The sequence below is a fragment of the Ranitomeya imitator genome, chromosome 5, assembly GCF_032444005.1.
Source record: "Ranitomeya imitator isolate aRanImi1 chromosome 5, aRanImi1.pri, whole genome shotgun sequence".
Taxonomy (NCBI): domain Eukaryota; kingdom Metazoa; phylum Chordata; class Amphibia; order Anura; family Dendrobatidae; genus Ranitomeya; species Ranitomeya imitator.
The window spans coordinates 394,919,103-394,941,438 of record NC_091286.1 but is presented as its reverse complement, the minus strand read 5'-3'; the positions used below and the strand labels follow the sequence as shown (position 1 = coordinate 394,941,438).

The 22,336-nt window shown below is 39.5% G+C and overlaps 1 protein-coding gene across 1 annotated transcript in view; it reads right to left on the bottom strand.

Annotated features, from left to right (window-relative positions):
• Positions 1–22,336, bottom strand: part of CSMD1 (CUB and Sushi multiple domains 1) — a 3,308,788-nt gene that overhangs the window by 61,082 nt on the left and 3,225,370 nt on the right. Inside the window, exons 58-61 of the mRNA XM_069726899.1 lie at positions 8,838–9,014; positions 8,187–8,366; positions 5,488–5,661; positions 2,817–2,990 (exon numbers count right to left, since the gene is read on the bottom strand). Coding sequence (XP_069583000.1) covers positions 2,817–2,990; positions 5,488–5,661; positions 8,187–8,366; positions 8,838–9,014 — 705 coding nt within the window. The remainder of the gene's footprint in view (positions 1–2,816; positions 2,991–5,487; positions 5,662–8,186; positions 8,367–8,837; positions 9,015–22,336) is intronic.

Sequence of the window (22,336 nt, the reverse complement as noted above, 5' to 3'; positions counted from 1 at the left end):
TAAAGATAGGTACGCAGGCCACATGCTGGCCGCATGCAGAAGTAGGCGGAGCTAGCGGCCGAGGGGGGGCTTTATGGAGAAGTCTGCAGCCCTCCGCAGCTCCAAAAACGCTAGTGTGAAACTAGCCTTAGCTTGATTGATAGTTCTCTGTCTTATTTCCTTACCTGAAGTATAATGTGACACAGACAGTGAGCAATCAATCAAGCTAAAAAAAAGCTGGTTCGGGTTGATGAAACATCTTCTGGAGTAAGAGGCATGGAAAGTGCTCGGTCACCTGGAAAGTACTGGATGTCTCATTTGCATATGAAAAATTGTGAATTTCTCAGGATTTCAGCAGGAAATAGAAAATACAAAAGTTTCAATTGAGCTACATTTCAAAGATCTGCATGCCCATTCATGCAGGTTTTGGGAGTGTTGATCCTATCAACAGATTCCCTTTAAGTGGGTTAAGATTCTAAAGTATATATAATCATAAAAATCTATAACATCATTTGAAAAAAATATTTTATCCAAAATATGGAAATCAGAATGTTGCCTTTAAATGTAAAATATCTTTGATTTCAAGGAAATATTTAGCACTTCTACCTATATGTAATAAAACATGAGACATAAAAAATAAGGAGAGGATTGTGACAAAGGAATGATAATTCCATGAATTGTACTTCTATGACATCATCAAAACAAAAATGAATTTTTCACTTTTCCCTACAGAATATTTTGATCTTTCTCCGTATATCACTTTTCTATGATGTTGGTCACTTTCCTTCATGTGTATTTAGCTTTCCTTCAAAAGTGTGACAATTATCTGACTATTCCCTATAGATTGTGACAAACACAGGTTTGTAGAGAGCATAAAGTACAATAACCCTTGCATCCACAAGGTGAAACTTCTGTGTAATAGTCAGCCACCCTAATTTTCTGATAATTTTTTTTTCAAGAAGTGGTGATATTGTTAAAAAATCAAGCTATCTAGATAGTTCTTCAACTTTTCTATTAAATGAGTAATCGGTTTAATATAAAAATGATAGACCTGACTGAGTTAACCTATGTCCACCAATTTGTTTGCACTATAGGACACATTTTCTTAAAGAGAACCTGTCAGGAAAAGTTTTGACCTAAGGCTGGGGTCACACTTGCAAGTGCAATGCGAGAAACTCGCACAAACCTCTTGCCTCAATACCCGGCACTGCCGCCGGCACTCAGGACCGGAGTGTTCAGCTGCATAGAAATACAAGCAGCCACACACTCCGCTCTCGAGTGCTGGCAGCAGTGACGTATATTGAGGCGAGAGACTAGCCTGAGTTTCTTGCATTGCACTCGCAAGTGTGACCCCGGCCTAAAAGTAAGACTATATAGGTGTTAATACCATGATTAAATTGATACTTTCTTTATAAAATGGGCAGTGCTATTCAAAAGACATCTGGTGTTGAAGTTAGAAGCAAATTAATGGCAAGTGCATTGGGGGGGTGTCAAAGCATTTTCAGATCCTTGGACCCTCACTTCTTATTCTATGTTGGGTGCCAGCCTATGTCTTTACAGATTGGTCCTATCTCTGTCATTTGCCCCCTCTCATTGAGATCTTGCAAAAGCTACGTCAGTGCATGTGCAGGAAGCTCTGCACTAACCTGTCAATCAAGTGCAGGAGGTAACGATCCACCATGGAATAAGGAGTGAGGACAAGAGAGCTGGAAGTGATTTGACATGCTCTAATGCACTTGCAGTTTATTTGCATATAATTTCAGCATGGATTCCTCTTCGACTATGGGAAACAACGCTTACACAAGCATGCCATTAGTTTTAAGTAAAATTCCTATTTTAAGGTATCCTTTCTGACCAGGCTTTTCTATCTAGTAATACAAAAAATTCTGTTGTCAAATTTGTATTAATTTATTAAGGGGTACAGACCTTTTAAATTCTGTAACGTCTTTAAATAACTTTGTTCCTGTACAGCAAATCGACAGACGCGATAGGCTGATTTATGCTTTAATATACATTTGTTAAATGCCAAGTTAAGTCAAATAAATAAGTAGAAATTTTTGCTCAAAACAGATGAGCACCAAAATCATTGACATGTTTAGCTTTAGAATTCTTCTGTCAATCACAGAATGTCATCCTAATCAATAAACAGATTATAACGTTAGATAGTTTTCTAATTTTATATTTGTCAGTATCTGTTCACCAGTAGATTACTTTTCCTAACAGTTATGCAGTTTTGAAATTTCCCAAGAGATTGTCTAAAATTTTTAAGGTACAGGGTATATTATTAAATAATATAAAAACTATTTGAATCAAGATTTTCATTACATTGATTTAATCTCTGCAGATAAACAAGGTTTGTATTTACGTGGGATGTGAAAATGATAACAACATATAGTAATTGTATTGTTTTAAAGGGAATCTGTCAGCAGGTTTTTGCTACTTTATCTTTAAGCATGATATAGACAAAGAGACCCTGAATTCAACAATGTATCACTTAATTTACTGGGTGCTGCAGTTGAGAAACTATCAGAGTTTTTAGATATAGCAATGCAGCAGAGCTGAGAAACTAACCTCGCCCTGCTCTGTATGTACATAGTCTATTGACAGTGGGAAACTTATCATAAGAGGGGGCGGAGTTGGACTAGCAATCTTATGCGTGTCAGACCTGGCAATGATAATCTCTTAGTGATAAAACCTTCACTAAAAGTAAAAAATAGCACATAGCTTGATAAGTGACACATCCATAAATTCTGTGCTTGAACCCCTACTTAATGCTGTCCTCAGATTACATAGCAAAAACCTAATGACAGATTGCCTTTAGTAGAGGCTTTATGTACCAATGCAAGTTGGTTGAATGCCACTCCATGTTCCATCATGCTGGCAAATTCTTCTAGAGGACCCAACTAAATGAAATGGTGGTCGACATTGGTATGCAACCTCTGATTTATATGTAAAACTTCTACCAATAAGCCTCCCCTCAGCTGGAGCTCCTGGATCTCCACAAAACACAGCTGAAATGAAGAAAATAGTAGAAATGTATTAGACAATAATATTATAACAGTAGGTTAGAGCCATAATACTAAAGTACCAAAAGTATTGCATAAATCTGGTATTCATGTTAAAACATACAGGATATTGTCAGTAATATCTAAATAATACATAAATATTTTTTGGACATTGTTCTCTTACAATTAGCAAAACCTTCACCTTTCATTTTTAACTCATTAAGAATCAGTTGAGGTGGAGAGTACAAAACATATATAAATATATATATATATATACACTGCTCAAAAAAATAAAGGGAAAACTAAAATACCACATTCTAGATATCACTGAATAAAATATTCCAGTTGCAAATCTGCTGGAGGTCATTTTGCAGATCTCTGGCACTGCTTATCCTGCTCCTCCCTTGCACAAAGGAGGAGGTAATGGTCCTGCTGTTGGGTTGTTGCCCTCCTACGACCCTCTCCACATCTCTTGCTGTAGTGGCCTGTATCCTGGTATCTTCATGTTCTAGACACTGTGCTGATAGACACAGCTATCCTTCTTGCCACAGATCGCATTGATGTGCCAACTTAGATGACCTGTACTACCTCAGCAACTTCTGTGGGTTGTAGTCACTGCCTCATGCTACTGTACAGTACGTCTAGGGGCGAGAGCAATGACATAATGCAAAAATGAACAAAACAACAGCCAGAAAGGATGAGAACAGAGAATTGTTCTGTGGTCACTCCCTGCAGAAACACTCGTTTATAGGAGTTGTCTTGCTAAATGCCTATAATTTCTACCTGATGTCTGTTCCATTCCAACAGTAGGAGAAATTAATTCACAATCTGTGTTGCTTCATAACTGGCCAAGTTGATTTCACCCTAGTGTGATTGACTTGAAGTGTACCAAACTATATATATATATATGTTCCATGCATTGAAAGTGGATGTGTATATACCATACATTCACTGGTAAGCACACATAATCTGACTAATAGTGAAAGAGCTGTGGTTTTGTCCATCAATTGTCAGTCAATTGCACAATTGTTCTGATGATTGAAGGCAGCAGAATATTGGCTTGTGACAAAATGGTGACATCTAAAGGATATCAGCGTGATCCCCTGGCTGGTTCTTGACAAATTGGTGGCAAGCAGTGGGATCTGTTAAAGATCCCCTTCCTGTTCCCTAACGACATGGCTACAGTGTGTCACAGTGGTGGTTTGTGGAACCGCTGTGCCATGGACCACGTAGAGCCTGGAGCGGAGTGACTAAGCAATCACCTGACTGTTCACTAGAGCCTCTGATGGTGAGGTTAGACTTGGCTCCTGATGAACTCCCGATGCCACTCCAGGGCAGACCAACAGTTGTGCAGCAGCTGGACCCAGAAGGACAGACTGGATGGAGCAAGAGGCAGAGCTTGCATCAGAGTGTGTGCAGCAGTTTGTGTCAGAGTGCAGCAGACAGGATCTGCATCAGAGTGTGGCAAGTGGGATTTGCACTTAGAGTGCAGCAGGGAGGAATTGCACTAGAGTGCAGCAGGCGGGATTTGCATCCGAATGCAGCAGGCAGGATTTGCAACTGAGTGCACCAGGCAGGATTTGCATCCGAGTGCAGTAGGCAGGATTTGCACTTAGAGCGCTGCAGGCAGGATTTGCACTAGAGTGCAGCAGGCAGGATTTGCAGCAGGCAGGATTTGCAACCGAGTGCAGCAGGCAGGATTTGCACTTAGGGCGCTGCAGGCATGATTTGCACTAGCGTGCAGCAAACAGGACTTGTAATGGTATGCGACCTTGCACAACATAGACTGTGAACAGGAAGGTTGCTCAGGCACCTCCCCAGTGGGGAGGAAGCAATATATACACAATGTCCCTCAGCCATAAGGAGTGCACGTGCTGGCCCTTTAAGACTGTGGGAGTGCCTGCGCGTCTGCCTTAAGGACATGGCCAGAAGATCGGCTGGAAGCATACAGAGCATGGGGAAGGGAAGAAGCATCCACAGCATGGGTAAGTGAAGATACACGCCGAAGACCCTGTCAGGGCATTGATCCAGCGTGGTGCTAACACAGCGGAGGGATTTCTATGGGATCACCTGGCTGTTCCCTGACTATCAATATGAAAGATGGCACATGCTGTTATGCTTATCTGTGCATGCTTGTGTATAATTGCATCAAAAATGCACTTTATGGCCTTACCATTGTTGTTCCAGTAATTCTTTTGAGCAGGATATATATTTTCTTTTGCAATTGAAATGTTGTCTATATTTTATGCTCTAATCTCAAGAAATTGTAATAAATATAGTAAAACCAATGGTTTTATAGGGTAAAGCTTTTAAAATATAGCAGTAAACTGAAAAATTAAGTACAATTAGTGCCTGTGATAATCATCAACCTTTCTACATATCTACATTATTCTTACTGTATGATTAAATGTTTTGATTAATTGCTTAGTCGTGTTTCTTATTGAACCATGAATTGAAATACTAATACGAAAGTATCTTTTAATTGAAAAAGTTATTGACTTACGCAAACACTGAGGGATTTCTCCTCTCCAACTTCCTCTTCCTTCACACGAAAGAACAGTAGGACTAGATAGTTGGTAACCCTCCACACATGTGTAACTCACACTGGAGCCCCAGCTGAAGTCAGATCCCTCCAGCTTGCCATATGGTACATGTGGTGGCTGCCCACAATGTATTGCTGGTTTTGAAGACAAGAAAAGCAACTGAGTGTTTGTTCTAGTTGTCAAAAAACGTCACCGATATGCCAATTATCAATTTACAGTCTATAAAAGCAGATCATGAAATATCTCCCTAGAAACCTACGTATTTTCCCAGCTGTTGGATTACATGGAAAAAGGAGGGCTTTCTATGCACAGCTTATAGAGTTGAGTAAAAAGATTTGCAGCACCAAGATCAAGAAGTCACATCTCTAGTCTGTGGCTGCCTGAGCTGGGCTCTACAGTCCTCCTTTCATTTTCCAGCAGCCCCTCTTCTGATGATGCATACATGACATCCGCTATGCCTAGTAATAAGAAGTTATGCCGGTGATACTGGCTCGTAGGAGGAGGTCTGTTTAGGCAGCTACAGACTATTGAATATGTTTGGTCAACTCTAGCAAATAAGAACATTTTTAATAGTATTGTCTTAACACTATACAAAAAAGTTAACCTTTCATTACCTTGCGATTTTCTGTTTTTGTTCTTCTGTGTTATTTTTTTCCCTTAAATCCAAGAGCCATAACTTTTTCATTTTCCATCCCCATAGCTGTATGAGGGCTTGTTTTTTCTGTGACAAGTTGTACTTTGAATGACACCATTCATTTTATAATGTGATGCACTGGAAAGTGGGAAAATAATTCCAAGTGCAGTGAAATTGCAAAACGTGCAATTCCACAATTGATTTTTTGGCTTTTAATTTACCAAGTTCACTATATGTTAAAACTGACTAGCTAATATAATTCTACAGGGCAGTACGAGTATGCAGATACAAAGCATACTGTATATATATATGTATATATATATATATATATATATATATACATATATCTATTTTTTTTTTTACTTAAGTAGTGAAAATAAATTCGGAAGTTTGTAAAACAAAAAAACTCCTTTCTGTCTCCATTTTCCAAGATTTACAATTTTTTCATTTTTCTGGATCTCAGGCTGTGTGAGGGCTTAACTGTTCCAACTTGAGCTGAAGTTTTTATTGATAGCATTTTGAGATAGGTATGATATTTTGATTTCCTCTTATTGCCATGTTTCTGCTTCCAAAAATAGGAATTCTAGCATTTTGACATTTTTTCCCTTTACACTATTTACCGATAGGATTAATTAATTTTTTAATGTTGATAGATCACACTTTTGCAAACGCAGTGATACCAAATATGTGTATTTTTTAAATTGCTATATTTTTAATGGTGCAAAGGGGGGCTGATATACTTTTTTATTTTTTTTTACTTAAGTAGTGAAAATAAATTCAGAAGTTTGTAAAACAAAAAAACTCCTTTCTGTCTCCATTTTCCAAGATCTACAATTTTTTCATTTTTCTGGATCTCAGGCTGTGTGAGGGCTTAACTGTTCCACCTTGAGCTGAAGTTTTTATTGATAGCATTTTGAGATAGGTATAATGTTTTGATTGCCTCTTATTGCCATGTTTCTGCTTCCAAAAATAGGAATTCTAGCATTTTGACATTTTTTCTCTTTAGACTATTTACCGATAGGATTAATTAATTTCTTAATGTTGATAGATCACACTTTTGCAAACGCAGTGATACCAAATATGTGTATTTTTTAAATTGCTATATTTTTAATGGGGCAAAGGGGGGCTGATATGCTTTTTTTTCTTCTTTTTTTTCATATGTTTTAAAACTTTTTCTCACTTTTTACTGTGTGTAATAGTCCCCTTCGGAGACATGAAGATGAAATCGTCTGATCACTTGTGCTATACATAGTAGTGAATAAGCATAACCACTGTTATGTATAGCAGAAATCATTATGTCCTATGAACGCCAGCCATGAGCGTTCACAAGAGGATCATAATGACAGTCACGGGTATTTATCAGCAGAGCCCGGGCTGTCATGACAACTATTAGCACTCCGCGCTCACATGACAGGGTCGCCGATGGGCAGGATGGATGACGCACTTCTGGCCGACACATGTTAAATCCCGCTGTCAGTGATTGCGGGGAAAGATAGGGGCTCTGTGTGCGTGCCCACATCAAAGGCAGAGATACGACCTTTGAAGTAAATACACATCAAATTTCGTGAAGGGGTTAAAATACATTGTTATTTTAGTAAAGATAAATAATATGCATGTATATAGAAATATTTAGCATATTCACGTTTTAATGGATTATTTTTTCTTAAATAGAAAAAAATTAAAAAAATGACTGTCATGCTATTGTGGCTATCATCTAGTATTGCCTGATGGCCTGTGGATTATAGTAACATAGTAACATAGTAACATAGTTAGTAAGGCCGAAAAAAGACATTTGTCCATCCAGTTCAGCCTATATTCCATCATAATAAATGCCCAGATCTACGTCCCCAGATCTAGTAGCCTCTGACGTTTTGATCAATATTATAAATATAAATTATCATCTACCATAACAGATCTAAAACTATATGTTATAATATTACTTTATAATCATTGCCTTTAAGATAAGAACCAAATAGAAAACATGTTCATATATTAGAAAGAAAACTGCTCCTATGATTTACTGACCTTTGCATGTATGTTTTGTCTGGTTCCAGGTGCCGTCTTTTCCGCACTTCATTGGACCCACAGAGGGTGGATCTCTCAAATATCCCGGGCTGCAGTGGTAGGTGACCGTTTTGTTAAATGTGAAATCTTTTCCTAGTTGAACACCATTAGCGATGGGACCTGGATCTTCACATGTAATCACTAATATGAAGACAGAAAATAGTAATCTAATTACATGTTTTAGCAACTGGTACATGTGCAGTGCAACTAATGATTTGCTGGTTCTTATTGCTATTGTACGCATTCTATTTTATTAGGAAATGTAATAAACATTCAGTTTAGCATTGGAAATCAGTAAGCCCTGTTTGGAGATTTACTTGTAGATTCTACACGGCAAAACTGCATCAACTTGATGTTCAATATTCTGTCAGTGGAAGAGGTTTAATAAAAAAGAATAGATTCAAACTTAAAAAAATTGTGATTGATAGATAGAAAGATAGATAACAGATAGATAGAGACGGTTTCAATCTTTTTTAAAGGTTGAAATAAGTTTTAAGGAACGAATCTGACTAAAGAAAGAGAGAAGTAAAATCAATAGTCATTCCATGCAGAAATAGAAAAAACACATCTGACACTATTCTAATCTGATGTGACAGTCATTTGGTTATTGACCTGAGCAATCTGGAGCACTTCCAGTCCAGGTTCCGTTGGCAGTACAATGTCGAGTAGTTAACCCTGATGTTTTGTAACCTTCCCAGCAGGCATAGATGACAGAACTGGAGAAAAGTATCCCATCACTGAAAATGATCATGCCATTGGCTGGAGTTCCAGGATTTCCACAGGATACCGCTGTCAGAAAGATGGAGCTAAAATCAGCATGGTTGCACAGAAGTGACAAGTGGGATTAAACCAAATACAATGATTTTAAATAGCAGAGATAAGTTGGAAGGTCTACATTTGTCATACCAGCCATTGCGGTAGTACAAAATGCAATCTGTATTGCAATACTAATGATGTACTTATGGAATTGTATATTGATCATATTAGCTACATGTCAGTAGTATATGTCAGTGTTACTGATGTCCTAGTCAGCCCAAAGTTCAATGTCTTAAAGCACCACTTCAATTTCTTTTTTATTTTAAATCATTAGTGGTGCCACTAATGTAAGTTCCTTGGCCATAGCATTATACTCACTGCCTATTGTCTTCAGCTGTTAGTGCCTCTCCGGTTCTGAACTGCCATCTTGGGACTGCAACTTCTGAATGACCAGAAGTCAGAGGTAACAGCCCCAAGCTTCCAATTTAAATCTATTAGAGCCTTATTCTGGCCCTCATAGACTTATATTGATTTCCAAATTTTGGAGCAATCCTGCGAGCCACAAACTGCAGTAGACAACCAGAGCTGCGCCCATAAAATATGAAGATGGCAGCTGGTAACTATATTACTAGTTGCAGGGAACTTAGATTAGTGGCACCACTCCAACAGTAAAATGAAAAAAACGCTGGAGTAGGGCTTCAGTATAAACTTTCATTAGTGATTAGCTGTTAATATTCTTGATGTGGTAGATAAGTACAATAATGCAGTAAAAACAAAATGCATATATGTATAATGACACCATTTCATTAAGATTAGTAAATCCAATATGAGAAACAAAATAGCAATGAACAAACAAATAGCCATTTAATTGTTCAATCTACATATGTGCAATTACTTTTTTAAAAAGCATATTTTTATTATTTAAAGTATAATTGTGTAAATAAAAAAGATAGTATAATATAGTATAGTATGGTATAGTATATCCAACATTATTTAACCCAAGGCTGGCTTCATATAGTGATTTACCCTACGCTCAGTGGCTCTCTAGGGGTTTATAGCTGAACTCCTACAAAATGTGATTTAAGATGATGCGCCAAGAGGGCCATAGACGGTAATGTTGCAGATGAATCAAAGTGTGCTCTTTCATACATCATTTTGGACCATATATGCCTATTGGAGGTGGGCACGAAAATGTAGTTTACTGCACTTGCTGTCAACCTCAACAGATGAAAAATGAGAAATAGAACAACCGGTAATAAATGTTGTGTGACCTTTAAGAAGATCGATAGATCTATATAGTTGAGACAAGACTAAAGTTAATTTAAATATTTATTAACATGATAGGAATCAGACAATGACATAACAAATCTCTGAACAGAAAAAGTGGGTGGTGGACGGAAAATAATAAAGTACTTATGTATATTACATTATCACAGTAGCAGACAGATTAATAAATATTGCACAAGAAAAGGGGGTATAAGGCCAGAAATCACTGGTACATTGCAAAGTAAAGGTCGAATTCATAAGTAGTAGAACTAAATAAACTGACAAGTACCCAGTAAAAATTGCACTTATACCCCTGCAGTAGACAAAGTGTGTGATCTAATCCAAAGAGCATGGAATACCAAACCTAGTGGCAAAAGTCAAACACACACCAGACATAACTAAATACCAAAGAAGAAAAATATTGAAGTGACTAGTGCACAATATAGAGAGCAGAGAACGCCAGATGGTGATGAGGGCTGCTAACCAGCTCAGACCGCTGTGCTCAATGCTCGTTTCGCCACAGCTTTCACAAGGGATTCTCTTTCGCAGAATATTAATCTGCCTCCAGCCGTCAGCTTTCGCTCAGCTGTTCATGAAAATTACAGGGAACCAACTCCATTTTTTTTCATTTTTTTTAATTTATTAACATGTACAGTAAAATACACACCCAAGGTAACCTTAGTTTACAGCCTTCAGGTGTTCCAGCAGCTGGAAACCAGAAAAATAAAAATGTTCTTCAAAGTTGCATATTAGGTTTCCGGGCCTCACAGTTGCCTCTCACTGAAATTGAAATTGAGTAATTCCCTGTCCCCCATAATGTTACTTAAGTGCTGCAAACTGCTTTAGAAAGCAGTCTAAAGAAAACTCCTAATTTATGGACCCTATTCAAGCAGCAATTTACCTTAGTGTTAAAAACATGTATCATATTATAATATCTTGTGATTTTGTTAGCTATCCCTATTGTTATATATTATCACACTTGACAAAAATCTCAATTTGTTTTCCAAAGTTTAACTGACCAGAACCCACATGGAAATCATTTAATAATTTAATCAGAATAATAAAGTATCAAATATTTAAAAAAAATCAGTGTTGTGATTTCATTAAATATGTCAGCAGTAGTGTTGAGCATTCCGATACCGCTAGTATCGGGTATCGGCCGATATTTGCGGTATCGGAATTCCGATACCGAGATCCGATATTTTTGTGATATCGGGTATCGGTATCGAATCAATAGGGATGTGTAAAATAAAGAATTAAAATAAAAAATATTGATATGCTCACCTCTCCGGCGGCCCCTGGACTTCACGCTGCTATCCGGGAGGCTTCTTTGTTTAAAAAGCGCGCCTTTCGGACCGGTGAATGACGTCCCGGCTTCTGATTGGTCGCGTGCCGCCCATGTGACCGACACGCGACCAATCAGAGGCCGCGACGTCATTCGCAGGTCCTCAATTCCTAGAATTAGCAGTTTTGTGAATGAGAATGACGTCGCGGCTTCTGATTGGCCGCGTGCCGCCCATGTGACCGGCACGCGGCCAATCAGAAGCCGCGACGTCATTCTCATTCACAAAACTGCTAATTATAGGAATTGAGGACCTGCGAATGACGTCGCGGCCTCTGATTGGTCGCGTGCCGGTCACATGGGCGGCACGCGACCAATCAGAAGCCGGGATGTCATTCACAGGTCCGAAAGGCGCGCTTTTTAAACAAAGAAGCCTCCCCGTTAGCAGTGAGAAGTCCAGGGGCCGCCGGAGAGGTGAGCATATCAATATTTTTTATTTTAATTCTTTATTTTACACATCCCTATGGATCCCAGGGCCTGAAGGAGAGTTTCCTCTCCTTCAGACCCTGGGAACCATGAGAATACCTTCCGATACTTGATGTCCCATTGACTTGTATTGGTATCGGATATCGGTATCGGCGATATCCGATATTTTTCGGGTATCGGCCGATACTATCCGATACCGATACTTTCAAGTATCGGACGGTATCGCTCAACACTAGTCAGCAGTGAAAAAAAGATAATATAGAGCTTATGCATTTTTTGATAATAAAATATTATCTAAGTACCATACTTTTTTTTTTTTCATGTGCATAGCAACAGGCAACTTTAAACTATTCATTATTCATGAGTGCTGATGCATTTTTAATATTTAATTGTATAAGTCCCCCAACTTTTTCTGAGACTCTCATTCCAACATACCGTTCATGTCAATGCTTGGTTTAACCAGAGGTATCAACAAAGTTTTGAACCAGCTAATGTGGATGCCATTGGACAATCCAAACTTCGGGACTTTTTAAATAGCATATTCAATGGCATGTTCAAATAGCCTATTCAATAAGATTTTACATTAAAACCACTGACAAGTGAAGGTAAAGCAATCGTTTAAGACTTAAGTAAAAGGAGCAGGGGCAAAACAATCACAGTTGAAGAGTGTACAACTATGACTTCAGCAGTATTTTCAACTGGAGGTGCATGCTTGGATGCACGGTGCACCTCTAGTTGATATCTATTGCAGATCAGAGACCTACTGGCTCTCTGTGCCACTCTTACTCCACAGCTGCAGGTATCTGGCCTTTCATGTCATTACTTACTCTTTCAGCATGAAGTTGGCATGCTCTGCAACTGCTGCACTGATGAACTAAACACCCACAGCTGTAGAGTAGGTGAGGGTCCGAGAGCCAGCTGGAAGGAGGAGGAAGAATACAGAGATGCTCTGAAGTGATGTGAGGACAGGTGATAGAATTTGGGAATGTCATTACTATATCTGGACCACAAGGATGGGCTTTACACCTGTATGGTGGAATTATAGGTGGATGATACTATTGTATGGGTGCATCGTGGGGAAATTCTACTGTGCTTGAGTTCAAAGGGGACATAAGCATAGCTTCTGTATGTGGATACATAGTGGAACATCAATATCTATTGGATTTTATTTGTGGGGGTACTATTATTGTAGAAGTGGGGGGAAAATGTGGAGGGTATCTACAAGTGATCAGTCATAGATATATGTGTATTACATTTTGAGAGGAATCATGGCTGGAAGAACCCATAGCTCACCTGGGGAGTGTAATGACACAATATCTATAGGAACCTTAGAATCCATGACTGCAGCCCTGTGTCTTTGGGAACAAATTCTTCGAAACAGTAATTCACTTTAATGAAGGTATCACAGTCTCTGGGCTGTGTTTGAGGGAATAAAGAAGTTTTGATGGTAAGAAATTAAAAAAATTTCACACCAACGGATTTTGGCATTAGACTGGCATCTTTTACCTTGAAAATGTGCCAGTGTGGTGCTGAAAGATGTTGATGTGAATAAAAACCTTAATTGCATACCTTTGAGACTTTTATATTCCTGCAAGCAAAGCCCAGGTACCATGATGTCTCCACTAAAGTTAACAACATGACGCATTTAGTGCTAATTTCAGTCTTCTTGTGATTTCTTAAAACAGGGTAAATACAATTATTTCTTTTAATTTTGTCATGGTGATTGATGGGAAATCATTGTCTTATAATGCCAAGTGTAGTCCCAGTATATTAAAACTTAAGAAGTATTGTCTCTATGATAGAGAATTTTTGCAGAACAGTGGTATTGTAAAAGCAGAAATCTTTACATGTAAGAATGATGAATGTTGAACATTTATGTGCAGGATTGTTTAACTGGTCCCAGCCAAAGAAGCCCTGAGGAGCAGCAGAAGATCATCTATAATACAAGAATCATAACTGTGATGACTTTTCACTATGGTGCTCTCATACTTTTTTATGCGTAGTAATAATTACTACTAGATTTGATCTCATGATAAGTTCTAATCATATAATCAATCATACACTAAGACATGCCACCAACTTCTACTTATCCCAATGTCCTTGTGGAGTGTTTTCCTTTCCTAATTTGAGGCTGCTCAAACTGATTTCACCTTCATTGCTATAGTTTGGTTTATATTGTGAATATAATTCAAAAATGCTGCAGCATGGTAGCTCAGTGGTTAACACTGTAGCTTTGGAGCATTGAAGTTGAAGTTGAATGAGTACAACCTAAAGAACACTGTCCCAACCATAAAGTAAGGTGGGGGAAACATCATACTTTTTGGGTGCTTTTCTGCAAGGGGAACAGGAAGAAAGCACCATATTGAAGGGAGGATGGATGGTGTCATGTAGTGTGAGATTTTGGCCAACAACATCCTTCCCTCAGTTAGAGTATTAGAGATAGGACATGGTTGGGTCTTCAAGCATGACAATGACTTGAAACACACAGTCAAAGCAACTAAAGAGTGGCTCCGTCGGAAGCATTTCAAGGTCCTGGAGTGGCATAGCCATTCTCCAGACCTGAACCCAATAGGAAATCTTTGGAGGGAGCGGAAACTCTATGTTGCTCAATGACAGCCCTGAAACCTGTAAGATGTGGAGAAGATCTGTATGGAGGAGTGGGCCAAAATCCCTGCTGCAGTGTGCAAACTTGGTCAAGAAGTACAGGAAATATCTGACCTCGGTAATTGCAAATATTTCTGTGCATAATATTGTTCTGTTTTTTTATTGTATCAAATATTTATTTAATGCAATAAAATGCAAATTAATTATGTAAAAATCATACAATGTGTTTTTCTGGATTTTGTGTCACACAGTTGAAGAGTACCTAAGATAAAAATTGTAGACCTCTCCATTCTTTGTAGGTGGGAAAACTTGCCTAATCATCAGTGTATCAAGTACTTATTTTACCCACTGTATATATATATATATATATATATATATATATATATTCAGAAAAAAGAGGCAGCACTCCAGTATTTTAAAAAATACAAAAGGGACTTTAATTGCTGCCCTGGTGGCATGGAGACATTTTGGCTACAATGAGCCTTTCTCAAGCAATGTTGAGGGTGCACATAAAAATATTTAAAGAGATTGATTTTTAAAGTGACAGTGCAAAATTAAAAAGTAGTTTCATATAAAATTCATCACATAGCTGTGCTATTCATATTTAATAGTTATTATTACTTCATGCGTTATGTATTTAGACAAGGGGCTCACCCAGCTGCAAACTGCTGTAGGATGACATCCTTGCCATTCTTGGCATCCTGACATGCTTACTGGGCATGGATGTATGTGTCATCATCTATTAGCCAATCAGAGGGCTCTGAGGTCAAAGTGCCCTCGCACGTGCTCAGTGCACATGCAATATCACGGCTGCCATCTTCGATGTGGTATACATTTGCCCTTAGTTTCTAATCAACTGAAAATGTTTATTTTTGGACTAAAACAGACTATGGAATTTATATCTTTTTGCACGGCGGGGACTCCTGCATCCATAGTGCTTTTATATGTGTGTTGTTCCAATTTTGTTATACATATTTATATTGATTTATTTATGTATTCAGTATATGTGATGCTACTAACATAACCAACACGTCCTTCTATCAACCACATTCGGATTCTTCAGACAGAACCTGAAAACCCACCTCTTCAGGAAAGCCTACAGCCTGCACTGACCCTGCTGCCACCTCATCAACACCAGATCTACCACCTCATCAACACCAGAGCTGCTGCAACACCCCAACCTACTGTCTCCTCCCCCACAATCCTGTAGAATGTAATCCCGCAAGGGCAGGGTCCTCGCCCCTCTGTATCAGTCTGTAATTGTTAGTTTGCTTACTGTACGTGTTATCTGTAATTTGTATGTAACCCCTTCCGATGTACAGCACTATGGAATCAATGGTGCTATATAAATAATAATAATGATAAGGATGTATAATTTTCACATAATATATCTGTAAATTAAATATTAAAGTGTAAAAATAATGTCAATTGTGTCTAGGGTATATAACAATTAATAAAGTTCTGATCTATTTCTGAAGGATTTAATTGTCTGTATTAATTTTCTAATATGACATAAAATAAATGTCAGTGTCTCTCTCTCAAAGTTCACTAGTGATTTAGACTTTGCAATATACTTGCTCAGCAAGTCAGAAGCAGTGGCTAGCTAGGGATCTCATTAGAACCTAGCATAATATACTTTCTAATACATCCCTAATGAATTGTATCTCTTTAAAAATAACTTGTGGATTTTCAAAGCAGTAGCGGATAAGTGGGAATCATTGTTCTTGTGTCATGTGTTTTGCATTTTCAACTCTCTCAGTGACAGTCTGTGCAAAATAATTGCTTCTCTTAAAGATGGAGCACTTCACAGGAAGCATATAACTACAAGGGCCTTGCTCTATAGTTAGATATTACCTGGTGAGATGTCCTGCTCTACTTATCAGCTAATCCACCGCAGTTTCATTGAGAGATAAAGATTTTAGCACAGTTAATTAACAAAACACCATAGCTTTAAAATGGTCATAATTAAATATAATACTGCCCTAATTAAAGAAAGAAAAACATTTGCAGAGAGGAAAAGCTCAAATTAATAAAAAGTTGTAACATTTCTGATAGAGAAGTCGGTCCTTTGGCCTGCTATCAGTTAGAGGCTAGCTAGATTGAGGTTTGGAGTCTAAGAAAAATCTCCATAATTTTACCTTTAAACCAAGTCATATGTTATGTATGACTTGTTTGATTTCAGGTTTTGCCTTCATAATATTCACTAAATGATAGCTGATACACTGACAAAAACTATATATAGAAGTCAGTATGGTAGCTTGGGGCCATCAATATTAAAGCTTAAAAGCTGCAAGGATTAAACAAATCAGAAGGATGCGATTAAAAAAGCACTCCCATCTCTATTTATTAATGAAATACAGTACAGACCAAAAGTTTGGACAGACCTTCTCATTTAAAGTTTTTTCTGTATTTTCATGACTTTGAAAATTGTACATTCACACTGAAGGCATCAAAACTATGAATTAACACATGTGGAATTAAATACTTAACAAAAAAGTGTGAAACGACTGAAATTAGGTCTTATATTCTAGGTTCTTCAAAGTAGCCACCTTTTGCTTTGATGACTGCTTTGCATACTCTTGGCATTCTCTTGATGAGCTTCAAGAGGTAGCCATCGGGAATGGTTTTCAATTCACAGGTGTGCCCTGTCAGGTTTAATAAGTAGGATTTCTTGCCTTATAAATGGGGTTGGGGCCATCAGTTGTGTTGTGCAGAAGTTTGGTGGATACACAGCTGATAGTCCTACTGAATAGACTGTTAGAATTTGTATTATGGCAAGAAAAAAGCAGCTAAGTATAGAAAAATGAGTAGCCATCATTACTTTAAGAAATGAAGGTCAGTCAGTCCGAAAAATTAGGAAAACTTTGAAAGTGTCCCCAAGTGCAGTGGCAAAAACCATCAAGCGCTGCAAAGAGACTGGCTCACATGAGGACCACCCCAGGAAAGGAAGATCAAGAGTCAACTCTGCTTCTGAGGATAAATCTATCCGAGTCACCAGCCTCAGATATGGCAGGTTAATTGCAGCTCAGATTAGAGACCAGGTCAATGCAACACAGAGTTCTAGCAGGAGACACATCTCTACAACAACTGTTAAGAGGAGACGTTGTACAGCAGGCCTTCATGGTAAAATAGCTGCTACCAAACCACTGCTAAGGACAGGCAACAAGCAGAAGAGACTTGTTTGGGCTAAAGAACACATGGACTAAAGAACAGAATGTTTGGGCTAAAGAACAGAATGGTTTTTTAAGTAATGGATGTATGATGGCATGCTTAAATGAGGATGGAAAAATACCGGAAGTGAGAGAAAGGTTGAATATTTTTGTTAGGTGAGAGGTGACAGCCAGGAAAAGGGACTGGAGGAGATGTGACGGAATGGGGTCACTGGTGCAAGTGGTTGGGCGAGAAGATGCAAGGAGCCTGATTACTTCTTCTGTAACTGGTTCAAAGTATTAGAGTGAACTAGATGCAGTGGGGGAGGGAGGACAGTGAATGGTATGAAGAGATTGGGAGATGATTTCCTGTTGAATGTGGTAAATTTTTTCTTTGAAATAATTGGCCAGATCGTCAGCGCGGAGATCCGTGGTTGGGGCCTGCACTCTTGGGTTGAGTAGGGACTGGAAAGTGTCAAAGAGACGTTTAGGGTTATTGGACAGCGAGGTGATGAGGGTGTTGAACTAGGTTTGTTTGGAGAGGTGAAGGGCAGAGTTGTATGTTTTTAGCATGAACTTATAATGGATGAAATCTTTGGGTAGATTAGATTTTCCACACAGACGTTCAGCGCACCTGGAGCACCACTGTAGGAAACGTGTTTGCAGCGTGTGCCACGGTTGTCGCCGTCTGTGCTGAGCTGTTCTATGTATAGGAGGTGCAGCTTCATCCAGGGCACTTTGCAGGGTTTCATTGTAATGCTTCAGAGCAGAATCAGGACAAGTGTAAATAGGATTTCACATTTTTTTATCATTATCTGTACTGAGTTACAAAATACCTTGGTCAGAAGAAGTTAAGTTTTATAAGCGGCTGAAGTAATCTCAGAGTTTACTGCTGCTATTGACTCAAAATAAGAACAGAATATGTGCAGGGTTTGTCCACCTTTGTGGAAAATTCTTTTTCTTAGTTAAAGGCATCTAATTGGGGTTAAAAAAAATATTTTTGCCATTGAGTTTCACTAAAAATTTGCCTCCTATAGTTTCTGTATTACACTATTCATTGCTGGACACATTTGCTTATTTTGTTTTCCAATATTTTTATCAACATTTTAACAGGTTAACAAGTTAGTGTTATTTAATCAGTATAACACTCTCTTTTATCTTTTGAACATATTGAGAGACTTCACAATATCTTTATTTGAACAGATTTGTAGGTGACATTGTTTTGTGGCACTCAAAATGGCTGCTGATGAAGGAGCATGTGACTAGATCTGTCCATCAGTCTTGTCCAATTGGAGACCTCACATGAGAAAACTGTTTTTCTAGTGGAGGAGTTTTTTGGACAGATCTGGTCACATGCTCTTGCACCTGGAGCCACTTTATATAACGGTCAAATGTGCAGTCTGTGAGAAAAGCTGTGCTAACAATTCCATGATAAGAACTTGTCATACTTATATAATGTAAGTGAAACAAAATCATGTCCTCATCACATCAGTTAAAATACAATTAATGTGTCCAACCCCGGTATCTCATTCTGCTGCCAGCCATAGACAGTGTAATATAGAGGCTATAGAAGGCAAACTTTGCAAAATTTTTAATGAAACCAAAATGCAAAAATGATTTTAGATCCAATGTCATGCTTTTAAATAGTAAAAAAATTGTATTCAAAGATGGACAAGCCCTGACAATATGTCTTTCCTCATAAATGGTGTAGGAAGGTGAATCTGCTTTAGAGTATCTAAGTGACCATTTTAGGACATTATACACTGCTCAAAAAAATAAAAGGGAACACTTAAAACCCTTAGCGACCGCCGATACGCCTTTTAACGGCGGTCGTTAAGGGTACTTAAACCACAGCGCCGTTAATTAACGGCACTGTAGAAAAAGTAAATAGCGCCCCCCAGAGTCGGATTTTCTCCGGGGTCTCGGCTGCCGGGGGTAGCCGAGACCCCAGAGAACATGATTCGGGGGGTTTTGTACCGACCCCGCATTTGCGATCGCCGGTAATTAACCGTTTACCGGCGATCGCAAAAGAAAAAAAAACGCGATTTCTTTTTAATTTCTCTGTCCTCCGATGTGATCGCACATCAGAGGACAGAGAAAAGGGGTCCCCGATCGCCCCCCAATACTCACCTATCTCCCCCGGTGCTCCTCGTGGCTCCCGATGGGTGCCGCCATCTTCAAAATGGTGGGCGCATGCGCAGTGCGCCCGCCGGCTGGCCCCGGGAGAATCTTTGGGGTCTCGGCTACCGGGGGTAGCCGAGACCCCAAAGAGCATGATCGGGGTCGGTTTTACCGACCCCTGTTTTGCGATCACCGGTAATTAACTGTTTACCCGCGACCGCAAAAAAAAAAAAAGCAAAGTGTAATTCTCTGTCCTCTGATGTGATCGCACATCAGAGGACAGAGAAATAGGGGGATTCGGGGACCCTATCATATTCACCAGTGTCCCTGGGTCCTCCTGCTCCTCCTCCTGGCCTCCGGGGAAAGGAAAATGGCGGGCCCATGCGCAGTGCGTCCGCCATCTGTCTCAATCTGCCAGCCGGCAGGAGAAGAGCAGTTGGGGCTAAAATTAGGGTTAGGGTTAGGGCTAGGGTTAGGGTTAGGGCTAGGGTTAGGTCTAGGGTTAGGGCTAGGGTTAGGGTTAGGGCTAGGGTTAGAGCAAGGTTTAGGGCTAGGGCTAGGGTTAGGGTTAGGGTTAGGGCTAGGTTTAGGGTTAGGGCTAGGGTTAGGGTTAGGGCTAGGGTTAGGGCTAGGGTTAGGGCTATGGTTAGGTTTAGGATTAGGGTTAGGGTTAGGGCTAGGGTTAGGGATAGGGCTAAATTTAGGGTTAGGGTTGGGGCTAAATTTATGTCCTGGGGAGGAGGGGGCGCAGTTACGGCCACGCATGCGCGGTCAGAAATGGCGGATGCGACGTACAAAAAAACGTTACATTGAAAGTTTTTTTGTGCTGACGGTCCGCCAAAACACTGATCCAGTGCACGACGGACGCAACGTGTGGCCATCCGTCTCGATCCGTCGGTAATACAAGTCTATGGGCAAAAAACGCATCCTGCGGGCACATTTGCAGGATCCGTTTCATGTCCAAAATGACGGATTGCGACGGATGCCAAACGACGCAAGTGTGAAAGTAGCCTTAGGGCTAGGGTTAGGGTTGGGGCTAAAGTTAGGGCTAGGGTTGGGGCTAAAGTTATGGTTAGAGTTGGGATTAGGGTTAGGGTTTGGATTAGGGTTAGGGTTGGCATTAGGGTTACGCTTGGGATTAGGGTTAGGTTTGGGATTAGGGTTAAGCTTAGGGTTGTGATTAGGGGTGTATTGGGATTAGGGTTAGGTTTGAGATTAGGGTTGAGATTAGGATTAGGGGTGTGTTGGATTTAGGGTTTTGATTAGGGTTATGGTTAGGGTTGACATTAGGGTTGTTTTGGGGTAAGGGTTGTGATTATCGTTAGGGTTAGTGATTAGGATTATGGATCGGGTTGGAATTAGGGTTAGGGGTGTGTTGGGGTTAGGGTTGGAGCTAGAATTGGGGGGTTTCCATTGTTTAGGTACATCAGGGGGTCTCCAAACACGACAGCCAATTTTGCGCTCAAAAAGTCAAATGGTGCTCCCTTCTGAGCTCTGCCGTGCGCCCAAACAGTGGGTTACCCCCACATATGGGGCATCAGCGTACTCGGGATAAATTGGACAACAACTTCTGGTGTCCAATTTCTCCTGTTACCCTTGTGAAAATAAAAACTTAGGGGCTACAATATCTTTTTTGTGGAAAAAAAAATATTTTTTATTTTTATGACTCTGCATTATAAACTTCTGTGAAGCACTTGGGCATTCAAAGTTCTCACCACACATCTATATAAGTTCCTTGGGGGGTCTAGTTTCCAAAACGGGGTCACTTGTGGGGGTTACTACTGTTTAGGTACATCAGGGGCTCTGCAAACCAAACATAGCGCCCACAGGCCATTCTATCTAAGTCTGCATTCCAAAACGGCGCTCCTTCCTTCCGAGCTCTGCTGTGCGCCAAACAGTGGTTTACCCCCAAATATGGGGTACCAGCATACTCAGGACAAATTGGACAACAACATTTGGGGTAAATTTCTCTTGTTACCCTTGTAAAAATAAAAACTTGGGGGCTAAAAAATCTTTTTTGTGGAAATAAAATATTTTTTATTTTCACGACTCTGCATTCTAAACTTCTGTGAAGCACTTGGGCATTCAAAGTTCTCACCACACATCTAGATAAGTTCCATGCGGGGTCTAGTTTCCAAAATGGGGTCACTTGTGGGGGATTTCTACTGTTTAGGCACATCAGGGGCTCTCCAAACGCGACATGGCGTCCGATCTCAATTCCAGACAATTCTACATTGAAAAAGTAAAACGGCACTCCTTCTCTTCCAAGCTCTGCGGTGCACCCAAACAGTGGTCTACCCCCACATATTGGGTATCAACGTACTCAGGAGAAATCGCACAACAACTTTTGTGGTCTAATTTCTCCTGTTACCCTTGTGAAAATAAAAACTTGGGGGCTACAATATCTTTTTTGTGGAAAAAAAATATTTTTTATTTTCACGACTCTG